At 39.6% G+C, this 27447-nt stretch overlaps 2 protein-coding genes across 7 annotated transcripts; one reads left to right on the top strand and one right to left on the bottom strand.

Moving 5' to 3' along the window:
- Window positions 1-1858: 1858 nt before the first annotated feature.
- cpsf1 (cleavage and polyadenylation specific factor 1) lies at window positions 1859-15836 on the top strand. Its single transcript, XM_067507871.1, has 38 exons — window positions 1859-2030; window positions 2813-2978; window positions 3076-3103; window positions 3183-3316; window positions 3410-3490; window positions 3571-3722; window positions 3839-3985; window positions 4079-4218; window positions 4329-4439; window positions 4538-4631; window positions 4723-4810; window positions 5442-5591; window positions 5704-5755; window positions 5853-5926; window positions 6012-6086; window positions 6178-6258; window positions 6564-6659; window positions 6756-6935; window positions 7057-7198; window positions 8211-8389; window positions 8551-8690; window positions 8777-8957; window positions 9057-9263; window positions 9415-9504; window positions 9586-9732; window positions 9850-10002; window positions 10923-11039; window positions 11315-11405; window positions 12317-12401; window positions 13472-13613; window positions 13740-13892; window positions 14015-14191; window positions 14487-14553; window positions 14632-14679; window positions 14764-14919; window positions 15109-15238; window positions 15404-15542; window positions 15622-15836. The coding sequence occupies exons 2-38, from the start codon at window positions 2835-2837 to the stop codon at window positions 15667-15669; spliced, it is 4419 nt and encodes a 1472-aa protein (XP_067363972.1). The 5' UTR covers window positions 1859-2030; window positions 2813-2834; the 3' UTR covers window positions 15670-15836.
- adck5 (aarF domain containing kinase 5) lies at window positions 13921-27089 on the bottom strand. 6 transcript variants are annotated; one of them, XR_010914678.1, is made up of 17 exons: window positions 26900-27086; window positions 25682-25773; window positions 25437-25586; window positions 23650-23725; window positions 22845-23045; window positions 22625-22765; window positions 22301-22414; window positions 22075-22206; window positions 20793-20876; window positions 20620-20701; window positions 19781-19859; window positions 19601-19692; window positions 19195-19447; window positions 16627-16743; window positions 16254-16540; window positions 14264-14321; window positions 13921-14151 (listed from the first exon to the last, which is right to left on the bottom strand). XR_010914678.1 is itself a non-coding variant. In XM_067507914.1 (15 exons), exons 1-15 carry the CDS (start codon window positions 26921-26923, stop codon window positions 16460-16462), a joined length of 1728 nt encoding a protein of 575 aa, XP_067364015.1. In that variant the 5' UTR covers window positions 26924-27089; the 3' UTR covers window positions 15537-16459. The 6 variants fall into 6 exon arrangements, 3 of the variants coding, with proteins under 3 accessions (XP_067364015.1, XP_067363984.1, XP_067364005.1); XR_010914677.1 differs by having other exon boundaries at window positions 14264-14314; XR_010914681.1 differs by lacking the exon at window positions 14264-14321 and having other exon boundaries at window positions 13922-14151.
- Window positions 27090-27447: the final 358 nt, after the last annotated feature.

Genomic DNA, 27447 nt, shown 5'->3' with positions numbered 1-27447 from the left:
TCTTTGAAAGATCACCATTCACACCTCCGGTAACCCCCCTCCCCCCCACACCTGAAATTCAGTTCAGTGAAGATGAAATGCGTCAGGTCCTCAGAAAGAACAAAAGAAGTAAAGCACCAGGCCCAGACGGCGTGTCATCAACCTGTCTGAAAACCTGTTCTGAACAGCTGGCCCCCATCTTCACACGGATTTTCAATAGATCAATGGAGCTGTGTGAAGTCCCAGCTTGCTTTAAATGCTCCACCATTTTTCCGGCCCCAAAGAAACCCAAAATCACTGGATTTAATGACTACAGACCCGTGGCTCTGACATCTGTGGTCATGAAGTCATTTGAAGAGTGGTTTTGGCTTATCTGAAGGACATCACTGGACCCTTACTGGACCCCCTTGCAGTTTGCTTACTGAGCAAACCGGTCTGTGAACGATGCGGTGAACATGGGACTGCATTATGTTCTACAGCATCTGGACAGACCAGGGACTTATGTGAGGATCCTGTTTGTGGACTTCAGCTCTGCTTTTAACACCATTATCCCATCACTCCTCCAGCTCAAACTTACTCAGCTCTCCGTGGCCTCCTCTGTCTGTCAGTGGATCACCAGCTTCCTGACAGACAGACAGCAGCTAGTGAGGCTGGGTAAACTCTCATCCAGCACTCGCACCATCAGCACCGGCGCCCCTCAGGGCTTTGTTCTCTCCCCACTGCTCTTCTCCCTGTACACCAACGACTGCACCTCTAAACACCCCTCTGTCAAGCTCCTGAAGTTTTGTGGCCTTAACAACCTGGAGCTCAACACGCTCAAGACAGTGGAGATGATCGTAGACTTCAGGAGAACCCCCCCTGCTCTCCCCCCACTCACCATCATGGACAGCACTGTGACTGCAGTGGAGTCATTTAGGTTCCTGGGCACCACAATCTCCCAGGACCTGAAGTGGGACATTCACATTGACTCCATTGTGAAAAAGGCCCAGCAGAGGTTGTACTTTCTTCGCCAGCTGAAGAAGTTCAACCTTCCACAGGAGCTGCTGAAACAGTTTTACTCTGCAATCATAGAATCCATCCTCTGTACTGCTATATCTGTCTGGTTCAGCTCAGCTACCCAGTCTGATCTCAGAAGACTACGGAGGGTAGTCCGGACTGCTGAGCGAATCATTGGTATAGCCCTCCCCCGTCTCCAAGAACTGTACTTATCCAGAGTGAGGAAAAAGGCAAAGAAGATCACTCTGGACCCCTCACATCCAGCACACTCCCTGTTTGAACTGTTGCCTTCTGGTCGACGCTACAGAGCCCTGAGTACCAGAACGACCAGACACAGGAACAGTTTCTTCCCTCAGGCAATCACCCTCATGAACACTTGACCATCACAGAACACAAAACACTATTGCACATAATCTAATTAAAACTCATACTCATTTACTTTTCAAGTTGCACACATAACTACTGTATTCACATTTGTCAATTTTACATTTTGTTTAGCTTTTTGCATTTATCTTTATATTGTATATTATTCCTTTATTCTTATTATTTGTTCTTGTATTGTCACTGTCATTCTGTTGCACTGTGAAGCTTTGTCATCAAAACAAATTCCTAGTATGTGTAAACATGCCTGGCAATAAAGTTCTTTCTGATTCTGATTCTGATTCTGAAATAACTGGGTGGCTAATCGTCCTAAATTGTTGTCTCTATGTAGAATTATTTAGTACTTCTGATACCTTACATCAAATAGTTTTAGAATAAACATAATCTTAATAAAATGTGCCCCTTACACATTAGCTCGTGGAATCAGTTGGCCCTTTGGAGCCAGCAGAAATGCAGTACTCCTGCCGGTGGGGGGTGGTGGTCGCTAGTCTGCTAGAAAAAGAAAAGCCGAAGAAGAACACTGGCGCTGCCACCCAAAACGATAGATAGGTTAATAGCTAGCTTTCCTGGCTAGCAGATGAAGCTTAAGTTAGTAAACGACTAATATGACACTCTAAATGTGAACAGAAGAAGGATAAATAAATCTACAACATTTTATATCGTGTTTGGTATAGGTATGTAGAAAAGTTTCATTCATGGTTTGTGAAGAAATGGATAAAAACTGGCATGCAAACGTCAGGCCAGGCTAGCTTTTATGCTAGCTACAATAATACCTTGCTAACGTATCTAAAGTTACCGGCAGCTACGCATGAACCAAGCAGTGGCAGAGGCACGAATTGGTTAAAACAAAATAACAAAATTGCTTTTGCTCTTTTTGTGTCTAATTACAATAAAATTAGCTATCGGTCTGAAAAGCATATTATAAACCATTTCATCAGGAACAACGTAAAACGTTGTAAATTAGAGCGTTAGTTTATCGTGGAAGCATCTTGTTACACTGCTGGCATGTATTAAAGCATGACTTAAAATTTCTGCGACCTATAGCTAGAGCTGAAGATTGCATCGTGTAATGGCGTGTGTATGTTTTGTGTTTTAAAATGTGAAATTTGCAGTCCAAGAACGTAGTAGGCTCTGCACGTTTACTATAATATTGTATGATATAAAGAAAAAGTTAAGCAAAATATTCTAATTTCAATTTAAAATAATTATAAAAGCAACATTTTTGCTCTGCCGTTTAGCAATAATACGTAGCATTAAAAGTCCTTACTGATTGCTGGGTTAATATTTGTCTCCTACTGAACAAATAACGCCATCTCATTTCAGCATTGCTTCTTAGTGTTGGGCTGTTACTGCCATTTAAGAAAGACTTGGATAACAAGTGTTTGTTTTCAGCATTTTAGCTGAATAGTTAAGGATTCAGCTAAAACGTCCTGACATGAATCTTCTAACCTGTCAGATGCTGAGAACAACCACCCAGGATGTATGCTGTTTACAAACAAGCTCACACCCCCACAGCTGTGGAGTTTTCTGTTTACTGCAATTTTATATCCAGTAAGGAGAAGAATTTGGTTGTTGCTGGAACATCTCAACTCTTTGTATACCGGATTATCCATGATGTAGAGGTAACTATAATTGTTCTTTGGGCTTGTTTGATATTGTACAGTTTTAATAACGTAAGTGCAAATTGTTTCATATGTAACATTTCTGTCATTATTTCAGAGTACATCAAAAGCTGACAAGTCTGCAGGTATTTCTAGACCTATCTAAAGTCCCACTGATGAATAAGTAAAGACATTTACAATATAACTTCACTCTTCTTTCTGCAGATTCCAAGTCTCGGAAAGAGAAGCTGGAGCAGGTGGCATCCTTTTCTCTCTTTGGGAATGTAATGTCCATGGCCAGCGTCCAGCTTGTAGGAGCCAGCAGAGATGCACTCCTCCTCAGTTTCAAAGATGCCAAGGTATGGATGTTTATGCTCTGTGATGACTGAATTTTTAACAGGTTAAAATAGTTTTTCACATCTGACAGCTCAGTGTGTTTATTCCTTCACCAGTTGTCTGTCGTGGAGTATGACCCTGGGACACATGACCTCAAGACACTGTCTCTTCATTACTTTGAGGAGCCAGAGCTCAGAGTATGTGACAACTACAACATTGAAATGTAAATTCGCGTAAAGGCTGGAGTTTGACCAATTTGTATTTCTTACATTTTCAGGATGGTTTTGTACAGAATGTACATATTCCCATTGTCCGTGTCGATCCAGAGAATCGCTGTGCTGTGATGCTTGTTTATGGCACCAAACTTGTAGTGTTGCCATTCAGAAAAGACACACTTACTGATGAACAGGAGGGTGGAGTAGGAGAAGGGTACGTCTGTAGTCCATTACACATTCCTGTCATTACCAGTTAATATCAAGTGGGCACCTGTGTCTTAATATGTCTGGCTGTGCTGATAAAACACTGTTTGTTCATCTTATCTTTAGACCTAAATCCAGCTTCCTACCTAGCTACATCATTGATGTCCGTGAACTGGATGAGAAGCTGTTAAACATTATCGACATGAAGTTCCTGCATGGCTACTATGAGCCCACTTTGCTCATTCTGTTTGAGCCCAACCAAACGTGGCCTGGGTCGGTTCATCACATAATTAGCTATGCTGTAACAATTACTTTTTTAAAATCGTAAAACACTATTATTTATTATTTGTTGTTTGTCTCCTCCAGGCGTGTGGCTGTGCGTCAGGACACTTGTAGCATCGTCGCCATCTCTCTCAACATCATGCAGAAGGTCCATCCTGTCATCTGGTCTCTCAGTAATCTGCCCTTTGACTGTACGCAGGTCATGGCTGTCCCCAAACCCATTGGTGAGCTCCCTCAGTTCCCTCTTTTGATCACAATTTGTTAACATCATGGATTCTATAAAGAAATAATAAAGTGCAACATATAAAAAGATTTTGGAATTATTAATTTCAAGGTGGTGTGGTGGTGTTTGCTGTGAATTCATTGCTGTATCTGAACCAGAGTGTTCCACCATATGGAGTTTCTCTCAATTCTCAGACAAATGGGACCACAGCCTTCCCACTGCGTAAGCATGTTCTAAAAACACACATTTATAGGGTATCTGGTCTTGTTAATGTTTACACTGATTTATATTTTTGGTGTTTATCTATTTTGGTTACACAGGGATACAGGAAGAAGTAAGGCTCACACTAGACTGTTCCCAGGCTGACTTTATAGCCTATGATAAGATGGTCATCTCATTGAAAGGAGGAGAAATGTGAGTCATTGTAATCACCAATTCTGTACAGTGCACATGAACATTACTGCCTGTTTATGATTTATTAATGATGGTATTTCTCATCTTGCAGTTACGTGTTGACCCTTATTACTGATGGCATGAGAAGTGTGCGAGCGTTCCACTTCGACAAAGCTGCTGCCAGCGTCCTTACAACCTGTGTAAGTTCTGTTTGTTGCTATTAGCAGCAGTAGTCTGACGAATAATGGAAGGCTTTTAAACAAAAGCTTCTGAATGATGTAGGATTTCCCAAATGTTGATTCTTAGGCCTCTATAATGTTCCACGATCTAAAACAAATAATGAATATGTGTATTGAAAGTTCAGGGAGTAAGTCAAATTGGCAGGACCCTTTAAGCTGTGCAATCAGGCAAACCTGTCTGCAATTGTTTGGGTCACTTGAGTTTATGTAATCACTTTTCCACGTAATTTCATTAACCAGCATCACGTTAAGACGTGAAACATTTGCATTTTAAGTTTTGTAACATCTCCATTATCTTGACTATTCACTTTTGCTCTGTAACACCCTCCTCAGCTCCAGGTGGAATTAGGTTTTTTCTGGGAGCTGGTCTATGCTTGGCAGGGCTAGGAAATAATGATGGGTCCATGTTGACCCCCTGACACAGTTAGCCAAGTTACCGCACAAGCACAGGGATCAGAAAGATCCATGAAATCCATGTCTACCTATCACCTCAGAAAATGCACACATCATTCATGGGTACAAGATAGCCAACAAAAACTGTTTAGACAGTCTGCTATATTGACGCGTTACAGTGTCGGCATTCCTCTTACAGATGGTGACAATGGAACCTGGCTACCTTTTCCTGGGTTCCCGCCTTGGAAACTCTCTACTCCTGAAGTACACAGAGAAACTCCAGGAGACACCACCAGAGGAGGGCAAAGAAAATCAGGACAAAGAAAAAGAGAGGGATAAAGACAAACAGGTGAGGTGTTAGGAAGCTCCACCGAAAATCCATCTTTGCAGCAATTAATTGAGGTGTGGTACAGAGTTCTAGTGTCTTTATCATATTCTATATCACTGCTAATGAATTTCAGGAGGAGCCACCAAACAAAAAGAAACGAGTAGAATCTTCCACTAACTGGACTGGTATGTTCAATGTCTTTATTTTTTTTTTTTTCATTTTCAAAAAAATTGTGTTATCTGTCAATCTATGTTGTGCATTACACCCTCTTTTTTCTGACAGATGAGGTGGATGAGATAGAAGTGTATGGAAGTGAGGCTCAGTCAGGCACTCAGCTGGCCACCTACTCTTTTGAGGTAAATAGGCCAAAAACATTATGGTGTTTTAACTAAATACAGATCTTTATGGGTTCAGCTTTTGAGGCACATGTTTTTTTTCCAGGTGTGTGATAGCTTACTCAACATTGGACCTTGTGCAAATGCCTCAATGGGTGAACCTGCTTTCTTGTCTGAGGAGGTATCTACACTTGGCACTTAAATTTACAGACAAGTTTATTTATGAGACAATTATTTTGTGCTTATTCACTTTGATTTCATGTTGCCCACAGTTCCAAAGCAATCCTGAGCCTGACCTTGAAGTTGTAGTGTGCTCTGGTTATGGCAAGAACGGTGCGCTGTCTGTGCTCCAGGTAAAACCTCCCTGTTTGATTTATTTCTTAGTTTTTTGCATGTGTACTTAAATGTATACACATTTTTTTCTACTGCACCGTCCTAAAACCTGCGGTCGTGAGGACCGTCTGCCACAGGTCCAGTGACGGTGCTATAGTGAAGTCTGGGTCTACCAGGGCTGCCTCAGAGATCGACGGAGTAGCCTGTAAACACCCCAGACACAAGCTAAAATGCACAGAGAATGCTTGTGTAACTCACAACGTGAAATTCTCTTTTTTTTTTTTTTATGCTTTCATGCTTTGATTTGTTTCTGTCCTCTTGTCAGAGAAGCATCCGTCCGCAAGTAGTCACTACCTTTGAGTTGCCAGGCTGTCACGACATGTGGACAGTCATCTCAAGCGAGGTCAAGGAAGACAAAAAAGTACAATGATTTTAACATTTTTGAGTTTTCACAATCTTTAAAATGTTCCTCCATGCACCCCTTTTTTTGAAATTATGTTTCTCGCTCCTTTCCCAGGCTGGGAAAACGGATGATTCAGAAGATGGGGCAGAGACGGAAACTGGTGAGGATGGTGACGATGGAGGAGAAGAGGAGGAGGAAAAAGAAAAAGAGGAGGAGGAGAAGACTGAGCCTCCCCTGGAGGATGATTTAAAGAAGCATGGCTTTCTCATCCTGAGCAGAGAGGATTCAACTATGGTTAAGAAAAACTAAGTTTAAAACTGATTTCCTAATTCTAGACAATAATGAAACTTAATTTGTAAATACCCAGGCAACTCTGTTGTATTTGCGCATTATTGAAACCTGTATTGCTGTGTAGATCCTTCAGACTGGTCAGGAGATCATGGAGCTGGACACTAGTGGTTTTGCAACCCAGGGACCCACTGTGTTTGCTGGAAACATTGGTGACAACAAGTACATCATCCAGGTCTCCCCCATGGGTATTCGGCTGCTGGAAGGAGGTAAAATGTGATCAAAAAGTTATTATTGTTGTCAAGCAGCTACTTGCTTGAAAAGGCTACTGAAGATTTTGTTTCCGAACAACAGTTTCATTATTTGATTTATTGACATGATATGAATATTAATATTGGAAGATTTTGAAGAGAGAAAAGGTCTCATTCTGTTTTGAGAATTTATAGACTACAGAGTAGTGGTCTACTGATGTGGGTGTGTCAATAGCCAATTCTGATCTTGAATGTGGTTAAACATCTGTGTTGGTAGCAAAAATGTATAAAATATTTATAAAGTAGCTTCACATTTTGATCAATCTGATCAGTGCTATTTCTAGTAAAAATAGAACTGAAAGGTGCATTGACAGATAAACAGACATAGTCTCTAAAGACCAAACCCTGCTGCATTTAGTGGAAGCTTACTTAGGTTATTTTATATTACTAGTACAACTACTTTAAACCTCACTAAGGGGTAACAAGTCAGACTCGCAATTTTCAATCAATGTTAGCAGCTTTAGAAATGACACCCACAAAGTCAGGAATATTAACATTTTGACCCTGCCATTAAAATTATGAAGTAGGCTATTTTACTATGAATAACCATCGAAAATACAGGCACCACCTGCAGGTGTCTCTGCACTTTATGTATCTTTAACAATGGAAAGTCAGCAAATTGTTTTAAGCAATATTTATTTTCTTTTCCAGTTAAAAAGTCAATTTAGGCTTCATTTAATTGTGTAATAAAAAGGTGGAATAACACTCCTGCCTGTATGTATCTTATTATACTTTAAATAAAGTATAAAAAAAACAAACAAGTGGCCAAAAATGCTTGGATGGCTGTTAACTATACTTTGACAGCCTGCCTAGGTATAATTTATGTGTGGGAAATACCAGATTTGATGTTTACATTGGGTTGTTATGATAGTAGACAATAATGAAAGTAAATGCAAATATGCAATAGATATTAAAACAGACTATGTGGTAAACAGCTTTTAAGTAATGTGATTTCTTTAAATCTTTTTAGTGACACAGCTTCACTTCATCCCAGTGGACCTTGGCTCTCCCATAGTGCATTGTTCTGTGGCTGACCCGCATGTGGTAATCATGACTGCAGAAGGAGTGGTCACCATGTTTGTGCTAAAGACTGACTCATACATGGGGAAAACACACCGGCTGGCTCTGCAGAAACCACAGATCCCCACTGTGAGTAAATCATACTCATTAGCTTTTTCTTTGACAAATCCGCCCCCTGTTGACCAAGAATATGTTTTTTTTTGTTTGTTTTTGTTTTTGTTTTTGTTTTGTTTTTTTGGGTTGCTGCTTCTATTTCTGCTGTTTCAATAACATGACCTCTCCTTCTACAGCAACCACGTGTGATTACACTATGTGCATACCGAGATGTGAGCGGTATGTTCACCACAGAAAACAAAGTGAGTTGCTCTGTCATACAGGACACCATAATCAGGGGTCACTCTGAAGCAGAGACCATTATTCAGGACCTAAGGTAAGAATTCACTTTACCTCCATAATGAAACAAACTACCATTGGCCTTTAATAACTTATGTATTGATAGTTGTTATATATGTGTAGTAATACAGTGGATGATGAAGAGGAAATGCTGTATGGCGACTCCAGTGCCAGCGCGGCAACTGCAAAGGAAGAAATGGGCCGCACCTTTGTGTCACCAGCACCTTATGGAAGTGAGGGAACCTCGAGCAAAGCAGAGCCCACGCACTGGTGCATGATCATCAGGGAAAATGGTGTCATGGAGGTATGGGCTTTTTTAACATTGTAAGATTTTGCATGTGTTTTATCAATGACAAGATATACATGTAGGCTGTTTTTACATGAATGTCTTTTGCTCTAATAGATTTACCAGCTTCCAGACTGGCGCTTGGTATTCCTAGTAAAGAACTTTCCTGTTGGTCAAAGAGTGCTGGTTGATAGTTCCTTTGGCCAATCTGCCACGCAGGGAGAGGGCAAAAAGGAAGAAGTAACACGCCAAGGAGAGATCCCATTGGTGAAAGAAGTGGCTTTGGTTTCACTTGGCAACAACCAGAGCAGACCATATTTACTAGTAGGTTTTTGTTTTTGGGCTTTTTGTGCAGAGTTAATTGATTTTATTCATGTGTAACTTAATTGATAGTTTTTTGTTTTTTTTTTTTAATATGGCCAATAAATACATTAAGTTAAAACAGGTTATGATGGCATTTTTCTTTGGCTTCTAGGTACATGTGGAACAGGAGCTTCTGATCTATGAAGCATTCCCATATGATCAGCAGCAGCCACAAAACAACCTCAAAGTCCGCTTTAAAAAAGTAAGAGCTAAGAATGATTAAAGATGGTAGAAAACGTGGGTTTTGACTAAAGTAAATCTTAACACTGTTGCCTCTACACAGGTTCCCCACAACATTAACTTCAGAGAAAAAAAATTAAAGCTTAAGAAAGATAAGAAGGCAGAGAGCGGTGTCACGGAGGAGAGTTCAGCTGCAAAAAGTCGAATTGCCAGGTTCAGATACTTTGAGGACATCTCTGGATACTCAGGGGTAAAGTTCTCTAAATTACTGATGTTAGAGTCCAGATCTAACATCAAGGATTTTCAGAATTTTGACATTCCTGTTGAATGTTAGATGAGTTATTGTCTACATGTTCCTTGTTTACAGGTGTTCATCTGTGGACCATCTCCTCACTGGATGCTGGTCACCTCTCGGGGAGCAATGAGGCTTCATCCTATGACCATTGATGGCCCAATTGAGTCTTTCTCCCCTTTCCATAACATCAACTGCCCCAAAGGTTTTCTCTACTTCAACAAACAGGTACACAGAGGACATGTTTTAACTTTGCTGGTTGTACTGCTGGGTATTAGTTATAACTTCAGTAAACTCCTTTCTGTTAAGCTAAACCGCTAAACACAACTTAGATATTGTATGTCCTGATCCAGTTTCTTTGAATTTAGTGTTATATCTACTTAAGATCCACTTAATCCAAAACAGAATCTCACGTTCTAGCGCACTCCAAAAACAAACACACACACACACACACGAAAACACACACACACACACCCAGCACTTTAACTGTAATATTTAACTTTAATATTTTGTACCACATAAATGTGCTGGTTGCAGACATAGTTGCCTCATCAACCACAAATCAATACCATCTTCTTGATGCTTGTAAATCATAAATCAGATATTCTCTCACTTTCTGCTGTGTGTTGACTTAACTTTAGGAAAGCAGCATAATCAGACCAAAAGGAAGGAAGTTGTGTCTCAGAAGTGCTCAGAGCCTTGATTTGCTGAAATACAGAACAGTAAAACAAACTATGTATTGGAAAATATGTATTGGGTCAGCTTTATTTTGGCCAATAGCAATCCTTTAAAATACACCTGAGTCTGTGCTAGTTCCAGTACTTTGTAACTGGCACATCACTAATGTTAGATAAGATTCCACAAAAGTAGTGATTTTATCATTGTTATTGTTCTAGACATCAGTATACATATGTTATTTTCATAAGCTCTAACTCTTCCAAGAACACAAATACAGAGACCCTTAAACACAAAAGTCTGGATAGTTTAAATGTTTTATTTATAAAACAAAATATATATAGTATTTTGCACATTAATTATTGACATCAAATCACATACAGCTTACAGTTTCAGCTGGAAAGTTCTGGTATTTTACATCCCTTACAAAACAGGTCTTTCTCTTTTTATTGTGTGTGTGTAATCTCCTACAGGGCGAGCTGAGGATCAGTGTGCTGCCCACATATCTGTCCTACGATGCCCCTTGGCCTGTCAGAAAAATCCCACTGAGGTGCACCATCCACTACGTCTCCTACCATGTCGAGTCTAAGGCAAGGCTTGTCTCACTCAGTCCACACAGTCCCAGCGGCACCACAGCAATGACTTGACACAAATTCAAGCTGAAAGACATTCCCCGCTCTGACACACCTGCACATGCATAATGTGATACAAAAGAAAAGTATATTGATTGGGCTATTGATGAAAGCCCTCTGGCCTTAAAGTTTTCTTACTGTGAGAACAAAAAAAAAATCAATGAAGGTGACTTTGAAAGGATTAGTCTTTGATGTGAAGTTTTTCTGTGTGATTGTGGATGTTTCCCTCTTAGGTCTATGCTGTATGCACCAGTGTGAAAGAGCCCTGCACTCGTATCCCAAGAATGACTGGAGAGGAGAAGGAGTACGAAACAATAGACCGAGGTTAGTCACAAACACACACTACCCCAATGTTGGGGTGTGTGTTATGATGATATATATTGTGGTACAAAAAAGCAAAATCGTTGCATCACAAGTCACACTCTTTAGCAGTATGAGGCCATGATATAGATGCCAACAGTGCAGTGACACAAACACACATGGAGGAGAGTATCGGTGAAACAGAATGGATGGGAGGGAGCTAGCGCTGAGTGTCTCTCTCAGGGACCTGGTGTGTAGGGTGGGATTTGATCCTGCTGCTCTACTCATTGCTCTACTCATCGCTCTACTGTGTGTCTCCCCCGTTTTTTTTTCTTCCTCTCCCGCTGCACTGTCACTCTGCTGTGACACGAACACACACAAAATAAAAGTCAGAAAGCACATTTTTTTTTTTTTTTAGTCCATGCAAGTTAAGTAGACAAGGATGTCTGTAGGGAAAACAAAAGGGTAAAAGTGCAAAGGTTGCATTCAGTCACCCTGAATAGGATCGTTGCATTTGCAGGAAATTTTCTCACACAGTCCTTGTGCTTTTTTAGCTCTTTAAACTATTAGCTAAATATGTTTAGCTGTTATTTCAACCATAATTTACCTACTGTTCTGTTACAATAACTGTCTATTTTATTATAATTACTTTAATTAATTCCACCCACCACATGCATCCATTCATTCATTTATTTAGAACTCTTTTTCACACACTCTGTTGCAATACACGTAGTTATTACTTTACAACGAAGGACCCAGGTTGTTAGGAACAATGTCCTGTGTAAACACCCTTGAGTAGCTGGTAGTTTGTTGTAACAGCACCATTTCCTACAGATGAGCATTGCAATACTTTGTAATTGTCTTTGGTGGTTTGCTTTCCTTTCTGTAGACACACTGTATTACAGTTGTTTGTCTTATCATCTGTCATTCTTCAGATGAACGTTATATTCATCCTCAGCAGGAGAAGTTCTCCATCCAACTCATCTCTCCAGTCAGCTGGGAGGCCATTCCCAACGCAAGGTAAAAGGCCGCTTTCTTAACATATTACACCTTTTTGTAGAACTAGAGTGCGTTTTGTTGAATAAATTGTAACACCTGGTTTTTATAGACATTTGGCAGCTATGAATAAAGAGGTACTTTCCTGCAGCAGGTAGTCACACTAGCAGCTTTTTGCTGCTTCTAGATAATTGTTGGTTTAATTGAAAATCTTCAGTGTTATAATATGTAGACAATACATTGCTGCTTTTTCTCATTCATGTGAGGGTAATTTGGAACGGTTGTAATGGATGTCCTGGGAAGGTGGAGGGTAAAATGGGAAAAATTGATGGGAACTTATGGGAATTTGTGGCTAGACTTGAGAAGGGCTGTTCACTGACAGAGCTTGGGCAGTTTTGTGAAGAAGGTAAAGGTAAAAATTGCAGTATCTAGATGTGCAAAACTGATTGAGATTGCACCTTAATGCAATAATTGCTGCCAAGAGGTGCACTAATACTGACTTGAAGGCGGGTGGAGATACCTATTTTCTTTCCTACTTTTTAATTAATTTAGATAACTTCTGGTGATTATCATGAAAAAGTAAAATTAAATTGACAAGCACTGTAAAAAATAAGGTAAAAACTTCCAATGAGCACTGTGTGTAGCTGTGTACTGATCGTTGAGTTTTAGTATCTTCAGTCCCAGCCTGAAATGCTGTTGACAGCATCCTCCTGTCAGCCACAAATAGTTGGGGGTCCTGCTCCACCCTCTTGACAAAGCTAGCCTTTTTAGTTTGTCCAATCTGTGATCATTACCCAGCTTCATGTTGGTGCTCCAGCAAACTACAGCATAGAATATAACAACGGCCACCCCAGAACTGATCCTCTGTAGGAAATACAGTTGTCCTATTCTTTCTTATAGAGAACCATTGTGTTTTATGGTCCTGTTCAGTTTATTCTCTAAATCCACCCACCAGCATTTGTAATCTGTTACAACAGTTTTCATGTATGGTAAAACAAATATTCTGCCCATCTTAAATTTCTTACAATTCCGAAGCAAACATGAACGTGTGAGATTGTGCTCTGACTTCACTGTGACCCCTCTGTCTTCATAAGAATCGACCTGGAAGAGTGGGAACACGTAACCTGTATGAAGACAGTGGCACTGAAGAGTCAGGAGACTGTGTCCGGATTGAAGGGCTACGTCGCAGCGGGGACGTGCCTGATGCAGGGGGAGGAGGTTACCTGCAGGGGCCGGGTGAGGAGCACACCAGAACAATACTAGTTTTTAGTATAATTGTATGAAAGAGTTCCTAACTCTCCATAGGTTTCTGGAGAAACCTAATCATCAGCTCATATCTTGTTGTTTAACCCTTGTGTTCAGATTCTGATCCTGGATGTGATTGAAGTGGTGCCAGAGCCAGGCCAGCCCCTTACCAAGAACAAGTTTAAAGTCCTGTATGAGAAGGAGCAGAAGGGTCCAGTGACAGCTCTGTGTCACTGCAATGGATACCTTGTGTCCGCCATAGGACAAAAGGTCTCACACACACTCCCATGTAGCAGTCAATGCTGTATCTAGAAAAGTGTGTCGGGGATGGAATCTTGTATAGATGTTAGACTAACAACTAGTGCAACATACTGGCTTCATTGTTCCTGCAGATTTTCCTGTGGGTCCTGAAGGACAATGACCTAACCGGCATGGCCTTCATCGACACCCAGCTCTACATCCACCAGATGTTCAGCATCAAGAATTTCATCCTGGCCGCTGACCTGATGAAGAGCGTTTCACTGCTCCGCTACCAGGAAGAGAGCAAGACATTGTCACTCGTCAGCAGAGTAAGAAGCCAACACTGTCCAACTTTGGTTGAATTGTGTCTTAGATGAAGGATTAAGGACAGAGGAGGTTACCTGCAATTAGGCCTCAGTGTCACTCAGTTGTAGATGGAGATTAACTGTAACCTGTAAGCTTTCAACAAATTGTTGTATTAACTAAGATGTACAAATCTGTATTGATGGCATGTCTTGGTGGGAACTTGGATTCATTCAAGTTAAGACAGTAGATCTGGCAGCCTGAGCGCACCCAGAGACTGTAACTATGTTTGAATTTAACTGTTGTTTGTTTTGGCACCAGGATGCAAAGCCCCTGGAGGTCTACAGCATCGAATTCATGGTGGATAACAACCAGCTTGGGTTCTTGGGTAAGGTCTCCACTGCCCTTTGTAAGAACATTCAAAATATATCCCTCTGTTCTAATTATCCTTTTCTTTTGCGTTCAGTGTCCGATCGAGACAAAAACCTCTACGTATACATGTATTTGCCTGAAGGTACGTTTTACTGTTGGAACTACAAATGTAATGTAACTTATTAAATGCACACCCAGCCATGTGACGTGTGCACTGTGTTTGCAGCTAAAGAGAGCTTTGGAGGAATGCGTCTGCTGAGACGAGCTGACTTTAACGCTGGAGCCCACATTAACACTTTTTGGCGAATGCCATGTAGAGGAGCCCTGGACACTGGCAGCAAGAAGTCTCTGACCTGGGACAACAAGCATATCACATGGTTTGGCAAGTAAAAATTAAGCTACTTGTATATGAAATCTGAGTGGGATGTTTGGCAAAAACCTTAAAAGTAACTGTGGTCCAAATACAATTACTTTTAAGGTTTTGATTGATTTCACATTAAAGTGATGCTCTGTAAAAGCCCCCATTGCTCAAATGTGGACAAAACCATTTTTACTATCTGTGTTGCCACAGCAACCCTAGATGGAGGAATGGGCATGCTCCTCCCTATGCAAGAGAAGACTTACCGACGTCTTCTGATGTTACAGAATGCTCTCACGACTATGCTGTCTCATCACGCAGGTCTCAACCCAAAGGCTTTTAGGTTTGTATTGTCGACAGTGCAGTAACTGTCCCACAGTAAAAGTCACTGTTCAAAAGCTGGACGTTTTTGTCCAATTCTTTTATTATCAGTGACAGATCTAGGTCGTGCTTTTGCTAATAAATTATGTTAGTAATGAATAATGTCATGTTTGGATCCCGTGCTCAGAATGCTGCATAGTGACAGACGAAGTCTACAGAATGCTGTGAGGAATATCCTGGATGGAGAACTTCTTAACAAGTACTTGTATCTAAGTACAATGGAGCGCAGTGAGCTGGCCAAGAAGATTGGAACCACTCAGGACATTGTAAGTCCTTTAATCTGGAAATGCAGTGAAGTTCAGTTTTATTATTCAGTTTTAATAATTTATTTCCCCCCCTCTGCAGATCCTGGATGACCTTCTGGAGATTGACAGAGTAACAGCTCATTTCTGAGAGCAATATTACATCTATCCATTGGATGTTTTATTTTAAGTTGAAGCAGTGCTTATTTACATCATCCCTGTAAAGAATGTTTTTTGCATTTGTTTTTCTTACTTGGGTTAGGGCAGCCATGTTTTCTTAGAATATTTTGTATAAAAATCTAAAAGTGATTACACAAACCTGCTGTTTTTGTGTTGTTTGCTTTGGTTAAAGAGACAATAATACCTTAAAAAAAGAGACATGCTGTACATGCTTATTCAATATTAAATATTTCAAAGAAAATCAGAAAGAGCTAATTCTTACAATTTTAAAACACCAAGCCTCATTCCAGTAAAGATGCTAAAAATTATGTTTGGTTTGGTTCATTACAAATAATGAGTTATTACATGATTGGAATACAAAAACTCTGTTAGCAATTATGATGCAGTGCTACAAAATAACAATTATTAAATATCACTTTAATTACAAGTAAATTATATGAATTATAAAATTTGTGTACATTCTAAAAAAAACAAAAAAAAAACACTTTAATTTCTTTAAAAATTTAGCCTTTGAGAGTCCATTTGAGTGGGTCCTGAAGTAAAATCCATGCTCACCCATTTTGAAGTGTTCATTGTTTACAGGATGTGATTTGGTGTGGAAACCCTCAGGTAGCACCATGGCTTGCAGTGCTCACAGCTGCTACAGTAACAAAAGGCTCATTGGTGTTGATTTGCATTGACCCAAGCATAGAAAAATGCCCATAGTCCATTGACATTCAGAGTGTAGAACAGATGTGAACTATCTCAGGTGCTCGTACATGTCAGCGTCCAGAGACAGAAGACCAAAGTATGACAACAGGTTCAGTAACGAACGTGTCACATTCATCAGTGCCATCTCTGATCTGTGAAGAACTGTGATTAGTCAGTGGTTTCAATCAGACATACAGAAAATATACTGATGCAAATTACAAACAGAGTGGGTGCGTACCTCAAGGCTAGCTCAAACTTGACATTTTCCCATGTTGTCCTTAACCAGCTGAAGACCCAGAGTCTAGGAAGCACCCCTCCCTTCTCTGCCTGAATCTTTCCCCAGCCTCGGACGGCACTGAAAACATCATCATTTATCCATATTAACATGTAGATGTAGCCAAAATGTCTATTACAAATAACAGAAATTCAGGGCAAACAATTTTTTTTCTTTGACTTCAGTTGAACAAAATTGCCAGAGACAGTACCAGATGACTAATAAGCATTATATCCATCAAAGCAAATAAATAAAGAATAATCAAATAATTTGACCACCAAAATTATTCACTTTTCTTTGTCTAACAAAAGGATGAAATATTGACTGAAAGACTTTGGCAGGAATAAAATCTGGCCAAAAAAATGCTCATGTCATCCTTTCGGCTTATCCCGTGAGTTCAGGGTCACCACAGCGGATCATTGTCCACATGTTGATTTGGCAGTTTTTACGCCGTATGCCCTTCCTGACGCAACCCTCCCCAATTTCTACCGGGCTTGGACCGGCACTGCACAGCTGGGGAGGGGAATGGGTTGTTAGGGGTGGACGATTGCCTTTACCAACTGAGCTAAAGCCGCCCCCATCTGGCCAAGAAATGCTCATAACTATTTAATTTCTTAGAATTAAAAGGTTGCAACATTATGCAAGATTTCTGTCAATTTGTTTTTCACAATGAACTGATTGTTGGTATACGTAATATCTTCTGCTTGACTTAAATCCGTCAGAAGGCTGACAGGACTGTATCACATTCCTACATCCACAAGCTGTAAAATATAAACTCATTGCCCAAGAAATCTTTGAACTATTTCATCAATTGGGTTATTTAAGCAGTTGAACAGCTCTAATTTCGTTATATTTATTTAGTGAACTTTGAAAGTCAGAGTACCTTTTATTGAGTAGCCAAATATTCAACGTCACTGGTTTGAACCACAACCCTGATTCCAAAAAAGTTGGGATGATGTGTAAAACATAATTAATGCAATGATTTGAAAATCTCATCAACCCATGTTTTATTCACAATAGAACATAAAAAACAGATCAGATTTTGAAACAGACATTTGACCATTTCATGGAAATTATTAGCTCAATTTAAATTTGATGGCAGCAACAGAGGGTTTACCATTGGGTTGATGAGAAATCACTGGCAAATCATTGGATTCTGTTTTTAAGTTCCCAACTCTTTTGGATTTGGGGTTGTATATTATTTGCTGGAGTTTACAGTCAGGTATATAAATATTGGAACAATGCTACGTTTTTTGGAATTTGGCTTTTGTACACAACCACAATGAATTCATAATGAAACACAAGATGTAAGCAAAGTCAAGACGTTTAGCTTTAGTCCAAGGGGGTTTGATTATTGATTAATTATTCTAGAATTATAGACATTTTAATACATGCGTTTTTGGTGGCTAATATATATGCCTTTAGGTTTCACTCGTTTGGGGGAACTTCTGCCTTCAGTCTCTACTCTGTAGGCGAAACGTTGCTCTATCAGGTGACTGAAAAAGTGAAGAATATTTTCTTTTCCTGAGAAAGTCATGTAGCTTTTATTGTTTGTTTTGTGTCATTATGCAATATGGAGCGGTGTCTTGTCAGTTTTGCAGCATTTGGCTGAATCTGAGAAGAGTATAGCCCTGTACAATTCAAAATTCATCCTGCTAGTTTTATCAGCTCATCAATAAAAACCAGAGAACCAGCTCCATTGGCAGACATACATGCTCATGCCATAACACTACTTCCACAATTTTTGACAGAGGATGTAGTGCTTCAGACCATGAGCTGTTCCTGTCATTCGCCATACTTTTCTGTTCCCATCATTCTGATACTAGTTAGTCTTGGTTTCATCAAATCAAAGAATCTTATTCCACAACAGGGCAGGCTTTTTTGTAGGTGTTTTTTGGGGGGAGGCCTAATTGGACCTTCTTGCTCTTGAGCATTACCAGCAGTTTACACCTTGTTGTGAAACCTTTCCACATTCATAAAGCATTTCTAGACTTTGACAATGACACACATAGCTCATCTGACATGTTTTTGATTTGGCCAGATGTCATCCACTTTAGTTGTCTGCTGTGGTCTTCCAGGCCTTTTTCTGTTGCTTTTTAACAATATCCTAAACTGTTTTATTGGCCTCCTAATGTCATTCTTGTTTCTATGCTGGGTTTATTTTAAATTTTTAACCTAACGATGGCCTCCTTCACTTGCATAGACACCCCTATTGACCTTATGTTCAGAGTTCCATTGAACAGCTACCAAATGCAAATAAGACTCAGAACCACCTTCAGGCCTTTTATCTGCTTAATTAGTCATGGACTAATGAGGGAACAGCCACACTGGGACATGCGACTGCTTGTCAGCCATCTGTTCCATTATATATGAATCACCAAAAATGTGTGTGTGTGTTCATATTAAAATGTAAAAAAAATTAATTCCTGAATAGTTACTGCCACTTTTGTCAGTGCCCTTGAATTAAAGCTGAATGTCTTGTTCCAATATTTATGAACAATACTGTTTAATAGTATGTTGTGCAACACTAACCTCTTAGCCATGACAAAGTAGCGGTCCACCGGTGCTCCCAGTGCGATGTTGATGCTTCGAACCGTGTTGATGTTCCGGAAGACAAGCAGCATGGGCCGGGGCATCGCCTTGAGCACCTCCATGATGCTTTCAAAGCGTTGAATGGCCATTTCACGCATGTAGGTTGTCTCTTCTCTGCTCAGGATGTTGGAAAGACCCAACTCCTGCATGTTGATGGGTCGCTGCAGCAGCATCTCACAGAAGAGGAAGTACTCTGCAAAGCAAATTACAAAAGAAGAAATTAGGGGAATTAATCAAAAACTGAAATGTAACTACTACTAACAAATCATTACAAATTTACAAAAAACAGACAAATGTAGAACATTGGTTCTACTGACAAACTACTTTGATGAGAAAGCTTCCCCACCTTTAACCCCAAGATCATTAGAGTACTTCTCCATTGCTGCCTCATCTCGCAGGATTATAGACCTCCACAGTTTACAAAGGGACACTCTGTCTCTAAGGTCAAAGGTCACAGTTAATACACATACACGTTGACAGTAAAATACTGTCAAGTTTCTATTAAATCAATCCCTCCAAATCTTACTGTTGACTGAGGCAGTCATACAAGCCATGGTCCAACAGCACCAGCTCTGCTTTATTATCAGGACCTCGTCTCACAAGAACTGCCAACAAAGAAAATGAAGAATTAATATAGAAAAATTTATGAATCCACAAAAACCTTTGGTTTTAAGATTTGTTTTTTAGAAGCCAAATATCACAAAAGTAGCTGCTTTTTATTATACCAGTCAATTACACTATCTCAAGTTACAGATTTTCCTTTTGGTTATTTATGGTCATTCATTTATAGACTTAAGTCTCCTATAATTAAAAAACTTGGAGAAGAATGGCTGTATTAGAAATTAACTTTTAAAATCTTTACATTTTATTGCAACTCATCTCCAAATTTGACCTGTACGGTCTCAAAATGCCCCACCAGCTCACTGAGAGCTTGTTGCCTTCTTCAAGTAAAATCCACGCACAAAAGCAAACCTACAACAAAAAGAGGAAAAAAATTCTAATTCTGGGATATTGTAAAACAATTACAGCCAAAGACACTGCAGGGCACAAAAGTGGGGTTAAATTGCTTTGTCTGCAATGTTGTTGTAGAATACAAACCATAATCATCAACTGAAACACACTACCAGAAAACACACACAGAGAATGGCTGAAATGCAGGGACAACAGACAAGACCAATCCCTGTAACAGAGGCTGTTGCATTTAGTACTTGTCTAAAATAAAATTAACCTGATATCATGCATGTCAATCACACTCTACTAGCTAACTCATCTTTACTATAACAGTATGACTTTGTGTCCAATATATGGGGGATACACATGCTGACTGTATATTGTCATGTGTGTATACACATGTGGACCACCCACCATTCCCAGGATGAGGGTCAGCATGGATGAAACCGGTGTAGAATATTTGCTCAGCAAATGTTCGAATCAGTTTATCAGCCGTCTGAAAGACACATATTTGATGAGGTATTTCCAACAGCAGTGGCAATATTCCACTCTGAATATCGTGTGTTGTGTCAAGCATAGAAACTCACATCTTTTAAACTTAACCCCTGTCCTTTAATTTCTTCCACACTGTTAATTTTGCAGCCATTGCAAAACTCTGCTGTGAGAACTCTCTTTAAATATAAGAGAAAAAAAAAGACAGAAGCATTAGTCATGGAAAGGAGGAAGGTCAAGCTGTTTTGTGACATACAGTGCATTCACAAAGTATTCTCAGCGCTTAACTTTTTCCACATTTTGTTATGTAACAGCCTTATTCCAAAATGGATCATCTTTGCAAATTGATTACAAATAAAATATTTTTTGAAAATCACATGTATGAGTACATCAGAGGGACAGCTCATGTTAGATGTTTTGGAGATAAAGTCAGAGAGGCCAGATTGAGGTGGTTTGGACATGTTCAGAGGAGAAACTGTGAATATATCGGTAGAAGGATGCTGAGGTTGGAGCTGCCAGGCAGGAGGTCTAGAGGAAGACCAAAGAGGAGATTTATGGATGTAGTGAGGGAGGACATGAAGTTAGTTGGTGTGAGTGAAGAGGATGCAGAGGATAGAGTTAGATGGAGGCACATGATTCGCTGTGGCGACCCCTGAAAGGGAGCAGCCGAAAGGAAAAGAAGAAGAAGATGTGCATAAGTATTCACAGCCTTGGCCATGACACACCAAATTGAGCTCTGGTGCATCATGTTTCCACTGATCATCCTTGAGATGTTTCCAAAACTGGATTGAAGTCCACCTGTGGGAAATTCAGTTAACTGGACATGATTTGGAAAAGCATACACCTGTCTATATAGAGTCCCACAGTTAACAGTGCATGTCAAAGCACAAACCAAGCCATGAAGTCCAAGAATTTTTCTGTAGACCTTTGAGACAAGATTGTATCCAGGCACAGTCCCGGGGAAGGGTAGAGAAAAATATTCTGCAGCATTGAAGGTCCCAATGAGCACAGTGGATCATCTGTAAATGTAGGAAGTTTGGAACCACCACGACTCTTCATAAAGGGGAGCATCTTGGGGAGCAAGCTTGTAGCATCATACTCAAAAAGACTTAAGGCTTTAATGGGTGCTAAAGGTGCTTCAACAAAGTATTAAGCAAAGGCGGTGAATATTAAAGTAAGTTTGATTTTATTCATTTTTAATAATAAAGATTTCAAATAAAGTTCTTTCATGTTGTCATTATGGGGTATTTTTTGTTAAATAATAATAATAAAAAATAATGAATTTTATCAATTTTGAAATAAGGCTGTAGCATAACAAAATATGGAAAAAGTTAAATGCTGTAAATTTTTTCTGGATGCACTGTAACATATTCTCACCTTACTAGTTTGGTCCCAGAAGACTTTGGGTACAACCACAAATTTGAAGTGTTTTAACTCCTCTGCACACCTCTCAGAATTCCTGGCCTCATTCTCAAAGTCCAGCTCTTGAGATAGTGTGCCTTTAAGGTCCTGCAGACATTATAATACATTCAGTAATGTGCAGAACAGCTTCCTCATTGTGATATATAGGTAGGTCAGCCATAAAATATAATTATTTCCTGACCTTTAAAACCCATCGGAATCCAAAGCTGGGGTGCATGAATTTAACAATATCCAGCAGGATCTCCAAGGTTCTGATATCACCATCAAATCTATCCCTGAGGTCAATGTACTGCACCTATGGGGAGCGGAATTTGACAAACAGGATTTTGAAGGATTGTTCTAAACATTTTGAATTGTCCACTCCAGAGCAAAAACCCAAATTGACAGCAAACTGGATTCATGACAATACTTTCTTGTATGTATATATTCTCTCTCTATGGATAAGTAGCTAAAGTTATGCAATTTAAAAAAGCAAAATATAATAAATTATAGGCACTGGCATGACCTTCACTGCGACTGGAGTTCCATCGAACAGTTCTGCTTTATGAACCTGTGCCAAGCTGGCAGCCGCTATGGGTTCATGATCAAAGCTTTTAAAAAGCTGATCTGGTGTCTTACTGAAGTCTTCTAAGAAAAGAGCATCCACCTGTAACAGACACAGACATTCTTCAGGAACTTCACTCCTAGGTCTTTCACCTAACTTTTGTTTGTACTGTGATTCTCACCTCTTTGTACCTCCTGTTCAAGGCCTTGTCTTCCAGTATTTGCAAGGTGCGGACATATTCAGGGGGAAGGAGGTGGTTGAAAGAACACAGACCTTGGCCGAGTTTGATGTATATTCCTCCGTTTCTTATGGCTCCTTCCACCAAACACTCCGCTGCCCTTAGGTGGCAGGCAGACATCTCCGCAACATAGCATGGGCTGATCTAGCGGGGGGGGGTTGCCCAAAACGTATAAACATATTAAAATCACAGCCAACAGGTGACCTAAACTCATGATGCTATATTTTATCTTGTACACTCAAGCAGAGACTAAAAAAAAAAAAAAAAAAACCACTCATCAGCATTCTGTTAAATATTAATAAGGTATTTGTGTACTCTTTTAAAGTGATGTAACCTTGTGTTTGTCTAAGTTTCCATTTCTGTCCTTATGTTGTAATCAAATCCATTTCTGGCTAAAATTGGCTAATAATGCATCCATGATGTGACTGTAAGTTGCTGGTGTAAAAAGCAATGACAAACATGTTTAAACGAGCAGTAAATGTGATAAATGCTCAGAAATTGTTGAGAACCAATTTTTATTATAGATTTTTCCGGTATCCTTTTTATTCTCCATTATTTAGCCTACAACAGAAAAATATATGCCCCGTCACCATTTATACTTTATGACAGTATAGAACTCAATATAATGATAGTAATGAATGAACAACCATAACGTTGATTTTGATTGGTGACTTTGCTTAAGAAATTGTTAATCACTTATCCATGTTTCATTACTGAATTACTGTTCAGGGTTAGTTTCGGTCCTTACCTCATCCAGGCCACGAAGAGCCACATTGGTGGTCCACCAGTAATCCACCGAGATAGAGATTCCCACATAGAGAGACCTGAGGACAGATACAAAGCGCACTGGGACTTGAAAAAGTTTGGATCAGACTCTGATCACACAGAGGGATTTTAGTTTTCTCTTCCTGTTATGCACTCTGGAACCCCTTGTCCAGCTGCCACCAGACCAGTGTCCTGTATACACACTGACCTGCAGTACATATTACCACTGCCTTGTTGTTTAGTAGATTCATCCTCATTTCTAGTTTGTATGGTTTTTTCAGTCCTATTTTCTATGATAATAATAATTTACAGTACATGGATATTTCTGTACTTTAGTATGGTCAATGAATATCCACACTTTAAGAAGAAGATTTGAAAACTTAAATAAAAGCAGAATGTGATGATTTCCTCAATCTTATAGAAACATAAACAACATATCAAGAGGATGAAACAGAAGTTTTACCATTTCATAGAAAATATTAGCTCATTTTGAAATGTAATTGCTGCCAATTAAAAAAAAAACGGAGGAGCATTTGACAACTAATTAGGTTAATTGGCAACAGGTCAGTAACATGACTGGGTATAAAAAAGGAGCAAAAGGAGGCAGAGCATCTGGAATGTAAAGATGGGCAGAGGTTCACAATCTGTGACAAACTGCATCTAGAAATTGTGGAACAATTTCAGAAAAATGTTTCTCAATGTAAAATTGTAGACTTCGCAGATCCCACCATCTACAGCATATAATATCAAAAATTCAGAGAATCAGGAGAAATCTTTTTGCACAAGGAACAAGACCAAAGGTCAAAAGTTGTGCATGTGGTCTTTGGCCCCTTTGGTGACACTGCATTAAAAACAGGTACAATTCTCTACTGGACATGACTGCATGGGCTCAGGAACACATCTAGAAATCACTGTCTGTAAACACACTGCGATCCTCAAATGAAAATTAAAGCTCTGACATGCAAAGAAAAAGCCACATGTGAACATGATCCAGATATGCAGCCTTGTTCTCTGGCCCAAAGCTCAATTAAAATGATCTGAGGCAAAATGAGTGGTCAGATTAATCAAAAACTTTAATTCTTCTTGGAAACCATGGATGCCATGTCCTGCATTCTAAAGACGAGAGGGACCATCCAGCTTGTTATCAGCGGCCAGTTCAAAAGCCTGCATCTCTGATGGTATGGGCCTGCATTAGTGCCTATATCATGGGCAGCTTACACATCTGGAAAGTCCCCATCAATGCTGAAAAGGATATAGAGGTTTTAGAGCAACATGTGCTCCCATCCAGACAACGTGTCTTTCAGGAAGGGCCTTTCATGTTTTTACATCTCATATGTTGTTTGCGTTCCATTGTGAATAAAATATGGGTTGATGAGATTTGCAAATATTTGCACTCCCAGAACTGATATGTTGTGTTAAGAATTTTCCTAGTCCTCATGAAATCCACAACCATCTCCTTTCATGTTTCCACACCATTTCACAAAACTGTCCACCTCTGTGCTCTGCCTTCTCGCAACTATTTATCTATTTCTATCTATCTATCTATTTCTATCTTTCCATCCAGTGCTGGGCTGAACAGAGTGGACTGTTCTGCTATAATTCCTGCTATTTTTGCTGCAAACATTTAGGAAAAAAAATGAATCAGCATTCTTGCCAGGCTGTTCAGTGAGTCTGAGTTACAGGGGGGAGCATGTATTACAGCATGTTTCTACAAAAAATGTTACAAAGTGTAGTCTTACTGATATGATGCATCTGTTGACAATTACAAACCTGCAGAAGCGACCAAATCCTTCAATCACAATCCTCATCTTCCTCTTCTCTCTGGGCTCTGACGCGGCATACCAGACAGCCACCGACACAGGTAAACCGACAGAGACAGCAGCAAGTGTCTTCCTTAACACCCCTCTGTGCTTACTTTCCCTGGAAGGAGAAAGAAACAGTCCCATTTAATTGAGATAGCAACACTATCAGGGACAATAGTTGTTTGGGATTATGTCCTGATTTGTATTTGGTACCTGATTGAACTGAAGAATCTGTTTTTTTGGATTGATGAGCCAGGTTTCGGGTATTTTCGGAGCAAAGCCATGTGATGCAGACACAATCTTAACTAAACAAAAGGAGAAGACAGAAATCAGATAGTATGAGAAACGCCATAAAATCATCAATCAATGTGAAGCTGAAAAAGAAACTCTTTTTTTCTCAAAAAAAACCAAAAAAAAAACAACCAAACAACAACAACAAAAAAAACACATTGATTTTATTAAATGTTTTATTCCTGTCTTTGCAATCCAGGTTTTGTTAAGTAGGTTCCAGTGTCCTGGAGACAGCAAGACCCCCTTACAGTAAGTAATTTGTGAACTTAACTCTATATTCGATCCTCACAAAGTTAGTTTTGAAGAAAGAACATCTCAAATTGAAACTGAACTGCTGACAGGATGTGGAGCATGTGTTCTCTGTTTATTAAGTGAAAAGTGTGCCAACTGTGCCATCATGAGCAGAGAGTCAAACAATTCATATAGTCCTGCTTACAACAGATGTAGTTTTTTCCTTACTTTTACAGGATTACTTTAGTAGAGCTGAGAATGTGTTTACACTTCATGAGATACGACCAGACAGTCTGTTAGAGAAACATCAGTGTGTCTGTGTTTGTGTGTGTTGTGCTCTGCAAAGGGAGAGTTTGGGTGAAGGGAGTGTTAGGATCAAGGCCAATATGGCCAGTCAAGAAATTTTGTTGATTTGTTTTCTGTCTGCATCTGAGGGACAAATTATCTCCACAGCTGACAAATTGATATACAGATAGCAGTAAAGTCAGGGACATCGGCACCGTAATATCAAACAAACTCACACCGAGTGCCACAAGTTTGAAGACTGTTTCACCATCACTACAATGAATTACACAACAGTGGCTGTTAAGTGGCCACTTATATAAAAAACTAAATTATAACTGCCAACACTAACGAAAACTGTAAGGTTGTAATATAGTTATGGTTACCTTGAAAAGATACTCCATTAACAGTCAAATACCCACACGTGTTGGGCTTGTCTCTTGCCCTCTCTAAAACCCCCGCTTTAACTCTTATTTATTTATTTTTATTGGCATAACGTTGCTGCTAACATGAGCCCGCTAACACTTAACTAAGCTAACGTTAAATGCTGTAGTTTTTAAATAGTCAACAAGCTCACTTCAGCCCAAAATACTATATAAACCATATTTTGAAATATGGTTCATTTACCACTCTGGAGGTGTCCCCGGTCATGTTTCGTGGTTAAAAAAAGAAGCTCCGTTCACAGTGATGAATTATTGTCCAAAGTGTCCTTCCTGCTGCGACCGTAGCCGGGAACACAAACCACCTCCTTCAGTAATGGGCAGCCTCCTCCCAGCATGTCTCCTTTGCTTTAGCCTTGATCAGCACACGAGAACGGGAGCCAATCTACGGAAGCCGAGAAAGGCCATGGATTCAAATAGTCTGCCCTTATCTCGTAATGGAATTATATCTGACACAAAACTCGTTTGCTCGTTTTAACGAGAATTTCCGTTATGGATAGAGATTTGAAAATTACACAGCAAGAAACAAAGACAAAATGTCTGTTGCAAAACAGTTAACTGGTCTCCTTTGTCCAATATCTGGCATTTATGTTTTGACATATATTATCTAATTATTAGCAGAACAAAATATTGGTACAGTTACATGGAGATATTGCACTGCAACACATTATTACACAGTTTATTATTTAAAGAAACTTTTGAGTTTAAAACATTTTAAATAATTATCTAAATGTG

Source organism: Channa argus, chromosome 1 (genome assembly GCF_033026475.1).
Source record: "Channa argus isolate prfri chromosome 1, Channa argus male v1.0, whole genome shotgun sequence".
NCBI lineage: Eukaryota > Metazoa > Chordata > Actinopteri > Anabantiformes > Channidae > Channa > Channa argus.
This window is presented reverse-complemented; position numbering and strand designations above follow the sequence as displayed.